The 13,559-nt window shown below is 38.7% G+C and overlaps 1 protein-coding gene across 14 annotated transcripts in view; it reads left to right on the forward strand.

Annotated features, from left to right (window-relative positions):
- IQCH (IQ motif containing H) overlaps positions 1 to 13,559 on the forward strand; it is a 293,872-nt gene that overhangs the window by 37,686 nt on the left and 242,627 nt on the right. For all 14 annotated transcript variants that reach the window (XR_013520764.1, XR_013520762.1, XR_008474182.2 and 11 more), the window contains one exon: positions 116 to 233. Coding sequence is in view for 5 of the 14 variants with exons in the window: in XM_035258984.3 (XP_035114875.2) it covers positions 116 to 233 (118 nt within the window). In the remaining 9 variants the exon portion in view is untranslated. The remainder of the gene's footprint in view (positions 1 to 115; positions 234 to 13,559) is intronic.

Raw genomic sequence — 13,559 nt, forward strand, 5'->3', positions numbered from 1 at the left:
ATAGAATATTTCCCATAAAATATAAGCTTAATTAGGAAGCATTGTTTTAAAATTACAATTTGAGAAGCTTTTAAGATAGCAAATTTGATTTTAAATCCTATTTCTTTTTGCTTAGGTTACTTCCAACTGTAATTGATCAGAAATCATTTGCTTTCCCTCTGGAATCTGAGGGTAAACTTTGGCAACCACAAAGACAGCACAGTTCATCTCTGCCTATCTTTCCAAGAGCAAAGGTAGGAACAGCGAAATTCAGAGAGAAAGGAAGTAGATTAATGATTGCCAGGGCTGGGAGGAGCAGAGCCTAGGAGTGGCTTCTAATGGGTATGAAGTTTCTTTGGGGGACAATGAACATGTTCTAGAATCATATAGTGGTGATGACACTCTGAGTATAGTAAACACCATTTAATTTTATACTTTAAAAATGTGAATTTTATGGTATATTAATTACATCTCGATGAAGCTGTTAAAAACTTTTTGAAAGAGTAAAGTAGGAAATTTGCTTTGTGTTCTAAGTTAGAAAACATGATGAATGTATAGGCCCGTTTCTCTAATTTCATTTTATAGTTGTTTCAGGTATATTCATGGCATAGTCAATTTCTACAACAAAAGAGTTTTCTTCAGAAGAAAATAAATCAAGGCATAATGCCATCACATTTTTTAATAGAGCCAGGTGGCAAGGAATAGAGCTCAGTAAGTTTCTGACTTTGCCCCCATTGAGTGTTCTCTCAATTTTCTATCTGGAATACCATAAACTGGGTGGCTTAAACAATAGAAGTCTATTTTTTACAGCTCTGGAGACTGGAATTCAAAGGTCAAGGTGCTGGCAGATATGGTGTCTGGTGTGGTCCTTCTTCCTGGTTTACAGACAGCCTTCTTCTTTGTTCCTTCACATGGCAGAGAGAGAGAGGGAAAAAAAACCCAGCAAGCTTTTGTGTCTGTTTTTATAAGGGTATTGATCTCATTCATGACGGCTCTACCCTCATGAGCTAATTATCTCCCAAAAACCTCACTTGCTGATACTGTTACATTGGGTTAGGATTTCAACATATGGGTTTTGGTGGTGGGGGCACAAACATTCAGTCCATAGCACTCCCTGACTCAAAAGTAAGACTAGCTCACCTCTTTTGGGTAGCAGGAAGTGTTATTAGCTTTGAAAATACTAACTTGTTTGAACTTCAGAACAATCCTAGAAGGAGGTATTATTATTATTATTATTATTATTGATTTTGAGACAGAGTTTTGTTCTTGTAACCCAGGCTGGAGTGGAGTGGCGTGATCTTGGCTCACTGCAACCTCCACCTCCTGGGTTCAAGTGATTCTCCTGCCTCAGCCTTCTGAGTAGCTCAGATTACAGGCTCCCACCACCATACCATGCTAATTTTTGTATTTTTAGTAGAGACAGGGTTTTGCCATGTTGGCCAGGCTGTTCTTGAACCTGTGACCTCAGGTGATACATCTGCCTCGGCCTTCCACAGTGCTAGGATTACAGGTGTGAGCCACTGTGCCTGGTCCCTCTATGATATCTTTTTTCTTTAATAGCTTTATTGAGATATCATTTGCATACCGTAAAATTCACCCTTTTAGAATATTCAGTAGGTTTTTTTTAAGCACATTTGAAGAGTTGTACAGCTATTATATGGTACCCTTTTTACAACTGATTGTGTCACCCTATATTTTTCCTTCATCACACTTGCCATAGATTGTAATTATATAGTGAGCTGTATAACTTTTTTTTTTTTTTTTGAGATGGAGTCTTGCTCTGTTGCCTAGTCTGGAGTACAGTGGGGCAGTCTTGGTTCACTGGAACCTCTGCCTCCCCTGTTCAAGCAATTCTCTGCCTCAACTTCCCAAGTGGCTGGGATTACAGGTGCCTGCCACCACGCCCAGCTAATTTTTGTATTTTTAGTAGAGACAGGATTTCACCATCTTGGCCAGACTGATTTTAAACTCCTGACCTCATGATCCACCCACCTCAGCCTCCCAAAGTGCTGGGATTACAGGTGTGAGACACCATGCCCAGCCAGTTGTATGATTTTTTAAATGTCTATCTTCCCACTAGATTATAAGATTAATGAGGGCAGTATCTATATCAGTTTGTTCATTGCTATATTATGCCTAGGATGGGGGCCATAGGCTCTTGACCTCCTAAAAGCTTGTTGAAAATCACTAACATGAGGCAGATTGATTAATAGGAGAAAAGCCATTTTATACATTTATTTAACATGTATACACAGGAGCCTTCAGTATGAAGACCCATCATCCCAAAAAGTTATAGAAGCTGATATATCATCTTGAGGTTACAGAAAGAATGGGGACTCAGGGCATGGCCAAAACCAAGTTATGTTTATAAATCAGGTTCATTGACAAGACCGTTATGAGAGGGAGTAAAGAGGAGGCTTGACTAGCGAAGTCAGCCTTGTGTGTAGATGCAGCCTCCCTCAGAGAGAATAGATGGCAAATGTTTCTTTTCAGTCATTTAAAGGTATTAGACTCAATCACTTCCAGATCCAGGAAATGACTGGAAAGGTGGGGCTCGGCTGCATTGATGGAGATTCTCTACAGAAGCAAAATTTCCCCATAAAAGACAGCTTTGCAAGACCACCTCTGTTTGCTGGTCCTGTGACAACTATTTCAAAATATGTCAAAGATATATATTTGGGGATAAAATATTTTTGTTTGCTTCACAAAGGATTCTCCATAAATGTTTGTTGGGTGGTTAAATGAAAGCACCACAGTGAACTCTAAGAGTGTGCTCATGTGACCTCTCAAAATAACCATCTCCTATCTCTGTCCTTGTACTTGTTAGATAGGGTCTGTCAGCCACTCTCTGAGGAGTGCTTACTGTGTGCCTAGGATTATTAGAGGCCCACTGGGCTGAATAAGACAGATCAGATCCCTGACATCAGAGGGCTTCTATTCTAGTGGGGAAAGACAGGCCATCAATAAGATAATACCAGACAAGGATAAAAGCTCTGATAAAAATAAAACAGAATGCTGTTGTAAAGGGAGCTTAAACTTCTCCTCTTCCTTACTATTAAATCACTGCTTCAGTTAATTTTTTCCTTGTTTGCCAGGAATCTCAGGAGGTTCACAGTTGGTCCTCAAGACCAGAGATTAGATGGAGGTCTCTGATTTATAAGAACAATGAAATAAAGTATCTGAAGTTAGGCCATTTTAGAATGTATAATTGCTATTATTGTTCCTGGTATGGCCAGAAATTCATTTGCCCCAAAGAGCTCTAAATCCTGGCTAATGTTCATGAAGATGTGCTGTATTCTTTTAAATGCTTTGAGCATGGGTGAGCTTCACTTAAAAAGGGACATGGACTATTTCCCACCCTGACTTTGCCTTCAGAGCCTGGATTATTATTGTTGTTGTATTTCTAATATCTGTGACATCTGCTTAAAAATGCATATCCTCTGACACAAAAGATAGCCCTTATTTTGCCCTGTAAAGTCCAAGACAAACAATGCTGTCTTGTCAGCTGTTACGCATGCCTACTATGCCAACATAAAAGCTTGTATTATTAAGTAGTTGTGAAATTCAACTGCGATATTACTATTTTTAATTGCCCACTTCTAGCCTTTTAAACTAGATAAACCCCAGTCACTTCTTTAAGCTCTCTCTTCCCAAAAGTGCACAGCTGTTTTTGAAATTCACACCAAAAAGCTTAAATGACAGGAGTTGCTCAGTTGTAATTAAGAATCATAATTTATAATTGTTTATTAAGTCTCTTTAAATTTGAAAAAGCATACTCAGAAAAATTTACAATTTAAAATAGAAAGGTTGCACTAATCTTTCACTTTCTGAGGTTTTCTCTTGAAAAAAATCAGTGATGAAATATCAGTATGTAGAATTGGAATATTAAGTCTGATTTTTAGAATTTGCAGATAACCGTGGGCAAAATCAACATGGACTCTGTTTTTTCTTATTAAAATACAATTTTTTAATTACTAATGCATGCTTGTTGTGACAAACATAATGTAAAGATGTAAAGGCAAAGCCAGTTGTTTCACCCCCACCCTCTACCAAACCACCCAATCCCATGAGGCCACCAGTGTTAACAGTGGGTTGTATTTGTCCACTCATTTCCCTTTGTAATAATGTATATACAGTACAAGTACATATTCAGATATGTAGAGTTTTAGTTGGTTATGAATTTTTTTGCTTTTACTGAAATAGATAACATTTTGAATCATGCAAATAAAAAACATTTTTGGGAGCTGGGCGCGGTGGCTCACCCCTGTAATCCCAGCACTTTGGGAGGCCGAGGCGGGTCAAGAGATCGAGACCATCCTGGTCAACATGGTGAAACCCCGTCTCTACTAAAAATACAAAAAATTAGCTGGGCATACTGACGTGTGCCTGTAGTCCCAGCTACTCAGGAGGCTGAGGCAGGAGAATTGCCTGAACCCAGGAGGCGTATGTTGCGGTGAGCCGAGATCGCGCCATTGCACTCCAGCCTGGGTAACAAGAGCTAAACTCCGCCTCAAAAAAAAATTTTTTTTTGTTCGCAAATGCTATGTATGAAGTTTTGTTAGTATAATTATTCACATAAAATATATGCTATTTTATGCTTATAAAACAGGATAAAAATGTAGCATGGTGTGATATTTCTGAGTTTTTTTCTATTGACCGACTATGACAACAAAAGAGGGAAAATGGAACCCTGTAGGTTCTGGGGTAGAGTCTGAAGAGCTCAAAGTAAGTGGGAAATATCTTTGATAGCTCATGCTTTGGTATATAAATTATAGCAATTTTTCACTCCATTTCATTATATATCCATTTTTGGTTCAATATAAAAGTAATGGATTTTACTTTAAAATATTAGATAAAACACATGCCCCAAATAATGTGTCTCTTGTTTGTTATGTTCCTATCATACTACCACATACTCCCAGTAGTGCCCCAATTTGAGAAGTAGAGGATTGTACAGCATCTATGTATTCATTTACCAAACATTTTAAAATTTTTACTTGTTTCACTTGTTTTTTATTTTTGTGAGTACATAGTAGGTGTACATATATATGGGGTACATAGGATATTCTAGTATAGGCATCCAATGCATAATAATCACATCAGGGTAAATGGGGTAGCTATCACCTCAAGCTTGTATTTATCCCTGTGTTACAAACACTCCAACTATACTGTTTAGTTATTTTTAGTGTACAGTAAATTATTACTGGCTGTAGTTGCTCTGTTCTACTGTCAAATACTAGTTATTGTTCATTCTTTCTGTTTTTTGTATCCATTAACCATCCCCACTTCCCCACTACCCCACAGATTCTAGTATCCATCTCCAGATTCTAGTATCCATCCTTCTACTTTCCATCTTCTTAAGTTCAACTATTTTAATTTTTAGTTCCCACAAATAAGTAGGAACATGTGTTTGCCTGGCTTATTTAACTTAACATAATGAAGTCCAGTTCCATCCCTGTTGTTGTAAGTGACAAGATCTCATTCTTTTTTGTGGCTGAATAGTACTTCATTGTGTATATGTAGCGATTTCTTTATCCATTCATCTGGGTTTTTTGTTTGCTTGTTTTTCAACTTTTAAGTTCAGGGATACATGTGCAGGTTTGTTACATAGGTAAACTTGTGTCATGGGAGTTTGTTGTACAGATTTTCATCACCCAGGTATTAAGCCTAGTACCCATTAGTTATTTTTCCTGATCCCCTCCCTCCTTCCACCTTCTATCCTCTAATAGTACCCAGTGTGTGTTGTTCCCCTCTATGTGTCCATGTGCTCTTATCACTTAGCTCCCACTTATAAATGAGAACATGTGGTATTTTCTGTTCCTGCATTAGTTTGCTAAGGATAATGGCCTCCAGCTCCATCCATGTCCCTGCAAAAGATATGGTCCTCATTCCTTTTAATGGCTGCATAATATTCCATGGTATATAGGTGCCACACTTTCTTTATCTAGACTATTATTGATGGACATTTGGGTTGATTCCATGTCTTTGCTATTGTGAATATTGCTGCAATTAATATATGCATGCATGTATCTTTGTAATAGAATGATTTGTATTCCTTTGGGTATGTACCCAGGAATGAGATTGCTGGGTCAAATGGTATCTCTAGTTCTAGGTCTTTGAAGAATTGCCATACTGCCTTCCACAATGGTTGAACTAATTTACATTCCCACAAACAGTGTAAAAGTGTTCCTATTTCTCTGCAACCTTGCCAACATCTGTTGTTTCTTGATTTTTAAATAATCACCATTCTGACTGATGTGAGATGGTATCTCATTGTGATTTTAATTTGCATTTCTCTCATAATCAATGATGTTGACCTTTTTTTTCATGTAATCAGTGATGTTGACCTTTTTTCATATAATCATTGGCTGCATATATGTTGTCTTTTGAAAAGTGTCTGTTCATGTCCTTTGCCCACTTTTTAATTGGGTTGGTTTTTTCTTATAAATTTGTTTAAGTTCCTTACAGATGCATCCTTTGTTGGATATGTAGTTTGCAAAAATGTTCTCCTATTCTGTAGGTTGTCTGTTTATTTTGTTGATAGTTTCTTTTGCTGTGCAGAAGCTCTTTAGTTTAATTAGATCCCATTTGTCAATTTTTGCTTTTGCTGCAGTTGCTTTTGGCATCTTTGTCATAAAATCTGTCCCCATGCCTATGTCCTGAATGGTATTACCTAGGTTTTCTTCCAGAGTTTTTATAGTTTTGGGTTTTATATTTAAGTCTTCAATCCATCTTGAGGTAGTTTTTGTGGTGGTGTAAGGAAGGGGTCCAGTTTCAATCTTCTGCATATGGCTAACCAGTTATCCCACCATCATTTATTGTATAGAAAATCCTTTCCCTATTGCTTTTTCCTTGGTCAGATTTGTCAAAGATCAGAGAGATGTAGGTATGCAGTTTATTTATGGGTTCTCTGTTCTGTTGGTCTATTTGTCTGTTTTTTGTTTGTTTGTTTTCTTTACCAGTACCATGCTGTTTTGGTTACTATAGCTTTGTGGTATAATTTGAAATTAGGTAATGTGATTCCTCCAGTTTTATTCTCTTCGCTCGGGACAGCTTTGGCTATTTTGGCTCTTTGGTGATTTCATGTACATTTTTCTAGTTTCATGAAGAATGTCATTGGTACTTTGACAGGGTTTGCATTAAATCTGTAGATTGTTTTGGGTAGTATGGATATTTTGATAGAATTGATTATTCCAATCCATGAACATGGACTATATTTCTTTTTTATATCCTCTTCAATTTCTTTCATTAATGTTTTATAGTATTGTAGAGATTTTTCATGTCTTTTGTTAATTCCTAGATATTTAATTTTATTTGTAGCTATTGTAAATAGGATTACTTTCTTGGTTTTTTTTCACATTGTTTGTTATTGGCTTATAGAAATGCTACTGATTTTTGTTGTTGTTTTGCTTTTTGTTTTTTTGAGATGGAGTCTTGCTTTGTCAACGTGCTGGAGTGCAGTGGCACGATCTCAGCTCATTGAACCCCCACCTCCAAGCGATTCTCCTGCCTCAGCCTTACGAGTAACTGGGATTACAGGCATGCACCACCACACCCAGCTAATTTTTGTATTTTTAGTAAAGACGGGGTTTTACCATGTTGGTCAGGATGGTCTCAATCTCTTGACCTCGTGATCCACCTACCTCAGCCTCCCAAAGTGCCGGGATTACAGGTGTGAGACAATGCGCCCAGCCACTACTGATGTTTGTATGCTTATTTTGAATCCAGCAACTTACTGAACATGTTTTTCAGTTCTAATAGTTCTTTGGTGGAGTCTTTAGGTTTTTCCAAATATAAGATCATACCACCTGCAAACAAGGATAATTTGACTTCTTCCTTTCCAGTTTGGATGCACTTTGTTTATTTCCCTTTTCTGATTGCTCTAGCCAGGACTTCTAGTACTATGTTGAATAACAGTGGTAAAAGTGGGCATCCTTGTCATGTTCCCAACCTTAGGGAAAAGGCTTTCCGGTTTTTTCCCCATTTAGTATGATACTAGCTGTGGGTCTGTCATATATGGCTTTTATTATGTTGAAATCTGTTTCTTGTATACCCACTTCCCCTGAAGGTTTTTCTTGTGAAGGAATGTTAAATTTTATCAAATACTTTTTCAGCATCAATTGAAATGATCATATGGTTTTGTCCTCGATTCTGTTGATATGATGTATCACATTGATTGATTTGCTATATGTTAAACCATCATCCTTCCATTTCTGGGATAAATCCCACTGGTCATGATGAATTATCTTCTTAATGTGTCATTGAATTCAATTTATTAGTATTTTGTTGAGGATTTTTGCATCAATATTCATCAAGGACATTGGCCCATAGTTTTCTTTTTTTGATGTGTCTTTGCCTGGCTTTGGTATCAGGTAATACTTGCCTTGTAGAATGAGTTGAAAGTATTTGAAAGGATCAATACCTGTTTGGAAACAGGTGAAATAATATGAGCAAGAGATAGGATGATCCAAGCGAGAATGGTGTAAGGAGATGGAGAAAGAATGTCAAATAAAGTGAGATTGCAGAGGTAGAATCTGAAGTTTTTAAGGATAAAGGAAAGGAGAAGTCAAAAACAATGATAGGATTTTGGCTCAAGTAACTGGAGTAGGGATGTGGTGGTGCTATTTACTAAAATAGGGAACATAGGTTATTCTGTTTCTATTTGGGCTTATTGTTATATGAACAGTAATGTGAAAATTAGGTATTCTCATGAACAATTAAGACTGGGCCATTAATTGCATGGGTTATTAGAGTTTGGGACTAGAAATAGGTGGTTCAAATTAGGTAATTTGAACAGAATGTCATAAAAAGACTATTTCCCAGGTTGAGAAGTAGATGGAGGGAAATAAGAGACAATGTAGAATGCTTGGTACTAGTAATAACAGGACACAACCAACCCTAGGTCTTAAGGGTCAAGAGGAGAAAATGGTGTAGTGGATTCTGTATCAGTCTATTCTCACACTGCTATAAAGAACTTCCCAAGACTGGGTAATTTATAAAGGAAAGAGGTTTAATCAACTCACAGTTCAGCATGGCTCAGGAAATTTGCAGTCATGGCAGAAGGGGAAGTAAACACATCCTTCTTCACAGGATGGTAGGAAGAAGAATGAGTGCCAGCAGAGAAAATGCCAAATGCTTAAAACCATCAGATCTTGTGAGAACTCACTCACTATCAGAAGAACAGCATGAGGGAAACTGCCCTCATGATACAATTACCTCCCACCAGGTCCCTCCCATGACACATGGGGATTATGGGAACTACAATTCAAGATTAGATTTGGGTGGGGACACAGCTAAAACCATGTCAGATACTATAGAATGCTGCCCAAATTCTGCCCACCATAGATCTGAAGTACTCGTTCCCCCAACTACATGGAATGCTAGCTATTGATGGATCAGAGCTGAGATCCTCCCACGGCTATGCCAAAGGCAGCTGCCCAGCCCAAGATTGCCCTTCTCCTCAGGATAGTTACATCTAATGACTGGATGATGTGGGGTACAAAGTCTCACCCCTGTCTCAATGTGGGACAAAAATAAGGGTCATGGCTGGGTCTGGTGACTCATGCCTGTAATCCCAACACTTTGGAATGCCAAGGCAGGTGGATCATTTGAGGTCAGGAGTTTGAGACCAGCCTGTCCGACATGGTGAAACCTATCTCTACTAAAAATACAAAACAATTAGACAGGAGTGGTGTTGCATGCCTGTAGTCCCAGCTACTCAGGAGGCTGAGTTAGGAGAATCGCTTGAACCTAGGAGGCAGAGATTGCAGTGAACTGAGATCGTGCCACTGTACTGTACTCCAGCCTGAGTGACAGAGCAAGACTCCATAAAAAAAAAAAAAAGGCTGTGCATGGTGGCTTATACCTGTAATCCCAGCACTTTGGGAGGCCAAGGTGGGTGGATCACCTGAGGTTAAGAGTCAGAAACCAGCCTGACCAATATGGAGAAACCCCATCTCTACTAAAAATGCAAAATTAGCCAGGCATGGTGGCACATGCCTGTAATCCCAACTACTTGGGAGGCTGAGGCAGGAAAGTTGCTTGACCCTGGGAGGTGAAGGTTGCGATAAGCCAAGATCACACCATTGCACTCCAGCCTGGGTAACAAGAATGAAACTCCATCTCAAACCAAAAATAAATAAAAAGTAAATAAAAAGGGCCATAACTCCCAAACTCCCCATGGGGTCAGCTGAGGATCTTGTAGTAACACATCACAATTCAACTTCTTGTGTTTAGTCCTGCAGCCTTTACTCCTCACGGGTGTTGATCCTGAGAGCTGTCCCCAGCAAACCCGCACAAATCTCTGTTTCAGACTCTGTTTCCTAGGGAACCTAAACTAAAACCAATCGTTATCATTACCTGTTGTGGAAGCAGCTAGAGAGCCCGAAAGAGAGCATGGCCCAACAGTGACTATGGCCTTTAAGGGACATAGCATTTAGTGGGGCACCTCACTTGTGGGCAGTCCCTCAGAGAGGGAACCAGAACAAATACCCTAACCTCATGCTCCTCCTTCCTTCTCATCTTCTGCCCATGCTTTCCAATGACAAATGGAAGATATCCAAACCAGGGTGTATTATTTTTTTTAAACTACTAATTTCTAAAATGTGTGTGAGCAGGGTAACAATCTAACTTACTGAGCAAATGAGAGTGCTTGTAAGAAGAAAAGAGGATGCTGTCAATAATTGCTTTAGGACAGCAGGGGTAAACCAACTTCCTCTCAAAACATTCATCCATTTATTAAGTCATTTAATCATTCAGCAAATTGCTTACTGGACATTTGGCACTCTTCTAAGCATGGGAGGACTTGTCTTCGAGAATATGTTGACAGAGATAAACAAATAAACATCATCTGAGCACCAAGGGCTACAGAACCAAAGAGAAAGGATGGGCTTATGCAAACGTGGTCAGGGATGGGAAAGGCTTTACAAAGGCAATGATGCCTGGGCTGAGTCTCAGTGGGCTAAGATGATAGAGGAGAGGTGTTACCAGTGGAGGAAATGTGCAAATACATGGACATAAACCAGAGCATGGCTTACTTGTGGGGGAGCCCAATTAGTTTCTTGTGGTTAAAATGTAGGCAGTATTGTTTGAGGACAGTCAAGAGATGAGGTTGAAGAAGAAATAAGGGAGGGCTAATTATGATGCAGCTTGCTGACATTATATAATGTGAAAGAATTTTGATTTATATTAGTGACAAAAGAGAACAATTTATGATTTTTAAATAGCAAATTAGAGAATGACGTGATCATAATAGTGATTTGAAAAGATCATTTTACCGGCAGTATGGAAAAAGAGATTGAAGTTGGAGGTAGCCTCTAGGAACATCATCAACCAATTTGTGGTAATCCAGGTGAGAGATAATCAAGTTCTGAATTATTGTAGTGATCATGGGCCTAAAGAAAAAAGACTGATTAGTGGTAGAACTAACATGACTTGGTGGTTGGGGGATTAAAAAGGAGGGTGAGAGGGTCAGTGATAACTCACAAGTATCCAGCTTGGGGACTAAGTAGTAGTTACACCATCCATTGAGATGGAAGACAGGAGATGGAGCAGATATGTTGGGGTGATGATTGGAGTAGGCAATAAGATTAATTCAGTTTCATACAATGTTGAATCTGAGATGCTTGTGGACCCTTCCAAGAAGAAATGCCTAACAAGCAGCTGAATGTACCTACATGTAGTATGGAGGTCAAAAGAAATATCTGAGAATGAGCTACAGATTTGCTCTTATCAACATTTTGGGACGGAACAAGTCAGAGAAGATGGGATCTCTCAAAGAGAGCATCAAGTGAAAATGATGAGTATTGTAATTGAAATTTCCATTTTGACACCACAAATCATAAGAGTCAAAATCAGTAAGAGATTTTCAGGTTAAAAAACATAATTTTAAAAACCAAACAATCGTATATATTACACAGACTTTCCTGTAACAAAGTTTGAGTCTAAGCTTTTTTATTCATAGTCTGAAGATTCTTCCTAATTACTTTGGCCATTTGACTTCACATGTGGCATCATGATGACAGATTGTTTTTAAATAACTCTGACTTGAAGTTGAATCTTTTGTCCTCTTTTGGCTTGTAATATACTTCTGGGGCATAATGAAGAATAGTAGAGTTTATTTTCATTATCTTATTTGGTTAAACTCATAATTTCATATTTTCCTTAACTTAATTCCTAGCCCTGAAAGTTAAGCACCTTCTCCTGAAAATCAAGGGAGGGCTTCTGTCAGAGCTGTTCAGTACCTGAATGATTACATAAACTGGTGACACCAGCTCTCCATAGCTTTGAAAATCCTAGAGTCAAGGCTGGGCACAGTGGCTCACACCTGTAATCCTAGCACTTTAAGAGGCCGAAGCAGGCAGATCACCTGAGGTCAGGAGTTCCAGACCAGCCTGACCAACATGGAGAAACCCTATCTCTACTAAAAATACCCAAAAAAATTAGCCTGGCGTGGTGGCACGCACCTGTAATCCCAACGACTCTGGAGGCTAAGGCAGAAGAATTTCTTGAACCCAGAAGGTAGAGGTTGCGGTGGGCCAAGATTGTGCCTTTGCACTCCATCCTAGGCAACAAGAGTGAAACTCCATCTCCAAAAAAAAAAAAAAAGAAAAGAAAACTCTAGAGTCGGCCAGGTATGGTGGCTCACGCCTGTAATCCTAGCACTTTGGAGGCTGAGACAGGCGAATCACAAGGTCAAGAGATCGAGAACATCCTGGCCAACATGGGGAAACCCTGTCTCTATTAAAAATATAAAAAAATATATAAAAATCCTAGAGTCAAGGCCAGGCGTGGTGGCCTATACCTGTACTCCCAGCTACTTGGGAGGCTGAGGCAGGAGAATGGCTTGAACCCAAGAGGCTGAGGTTGCAGTGAGCCGAGATGGTACCACTGCACTCCAGCCTGGCAACAGAGTGAGACACCATCTCAAACAAAAAAAAGAAAAAGAGAAAGAAAAGAAAATCCTAGAGTCTAGTCCATGAGATTTGCTATGGTGGTTTATGACATAATTTCTGCATCTATAACTTTTTAATTTTAATGCTGCATCAAAATGTAATCTTTTCAAAGGTGTTTGAAGCAAAATCAGAGATACTAGTGTAGATTAAATTTTAAGCACCTGTGGTACTTCTAGGATACAAAATTCAATTGTGGTAATGACGGTATAAACATATTCTTATACACGGCTAGTCTGAGTTCCACAATTGCATCATAGCTTACTCCTGTACCTAGTGACTGACAAGATTCTTTTGACATCACATGTCAGAAAGGCTGATTTCAGAAATGTTAAAAACACATTTTTTTGAATAGAAGAAATACAGCAAATATCATACAAGGCTTTTCCCTTAACCTAATAATTTCAATGTTGAAAGCATTCTTAGAAATTTTCTTTTGTAATTGTGAGAGCAATTAAATTGTGAAGGCAGTTTGTGAGACAGTAATTCAGATTACTCAACAAACTTTGAGTGTTAAATTTGTGCCATTCACTGTGCCCAGCTCTGGAATGCAGAGATATACAATACAGCATGATCCCTTTCCACATGGAATTTAATATAGTGGCCCTCCTTGGGAGCCTTGGGAAATGT

Source organism: Callithrix jacchus, chromosome 8, assembly GCF_049354715.1.
Source record: "Callithrix jacchus isolate 240 chromosome 8, calJac240_pri, whole genome shotgun sequence".
Lineage (NCBI taxonomy): Eukaryota > Metazoa > Chordata > Mammalia > Primates > Cebidae > Callithrix > Callithrix jacchus.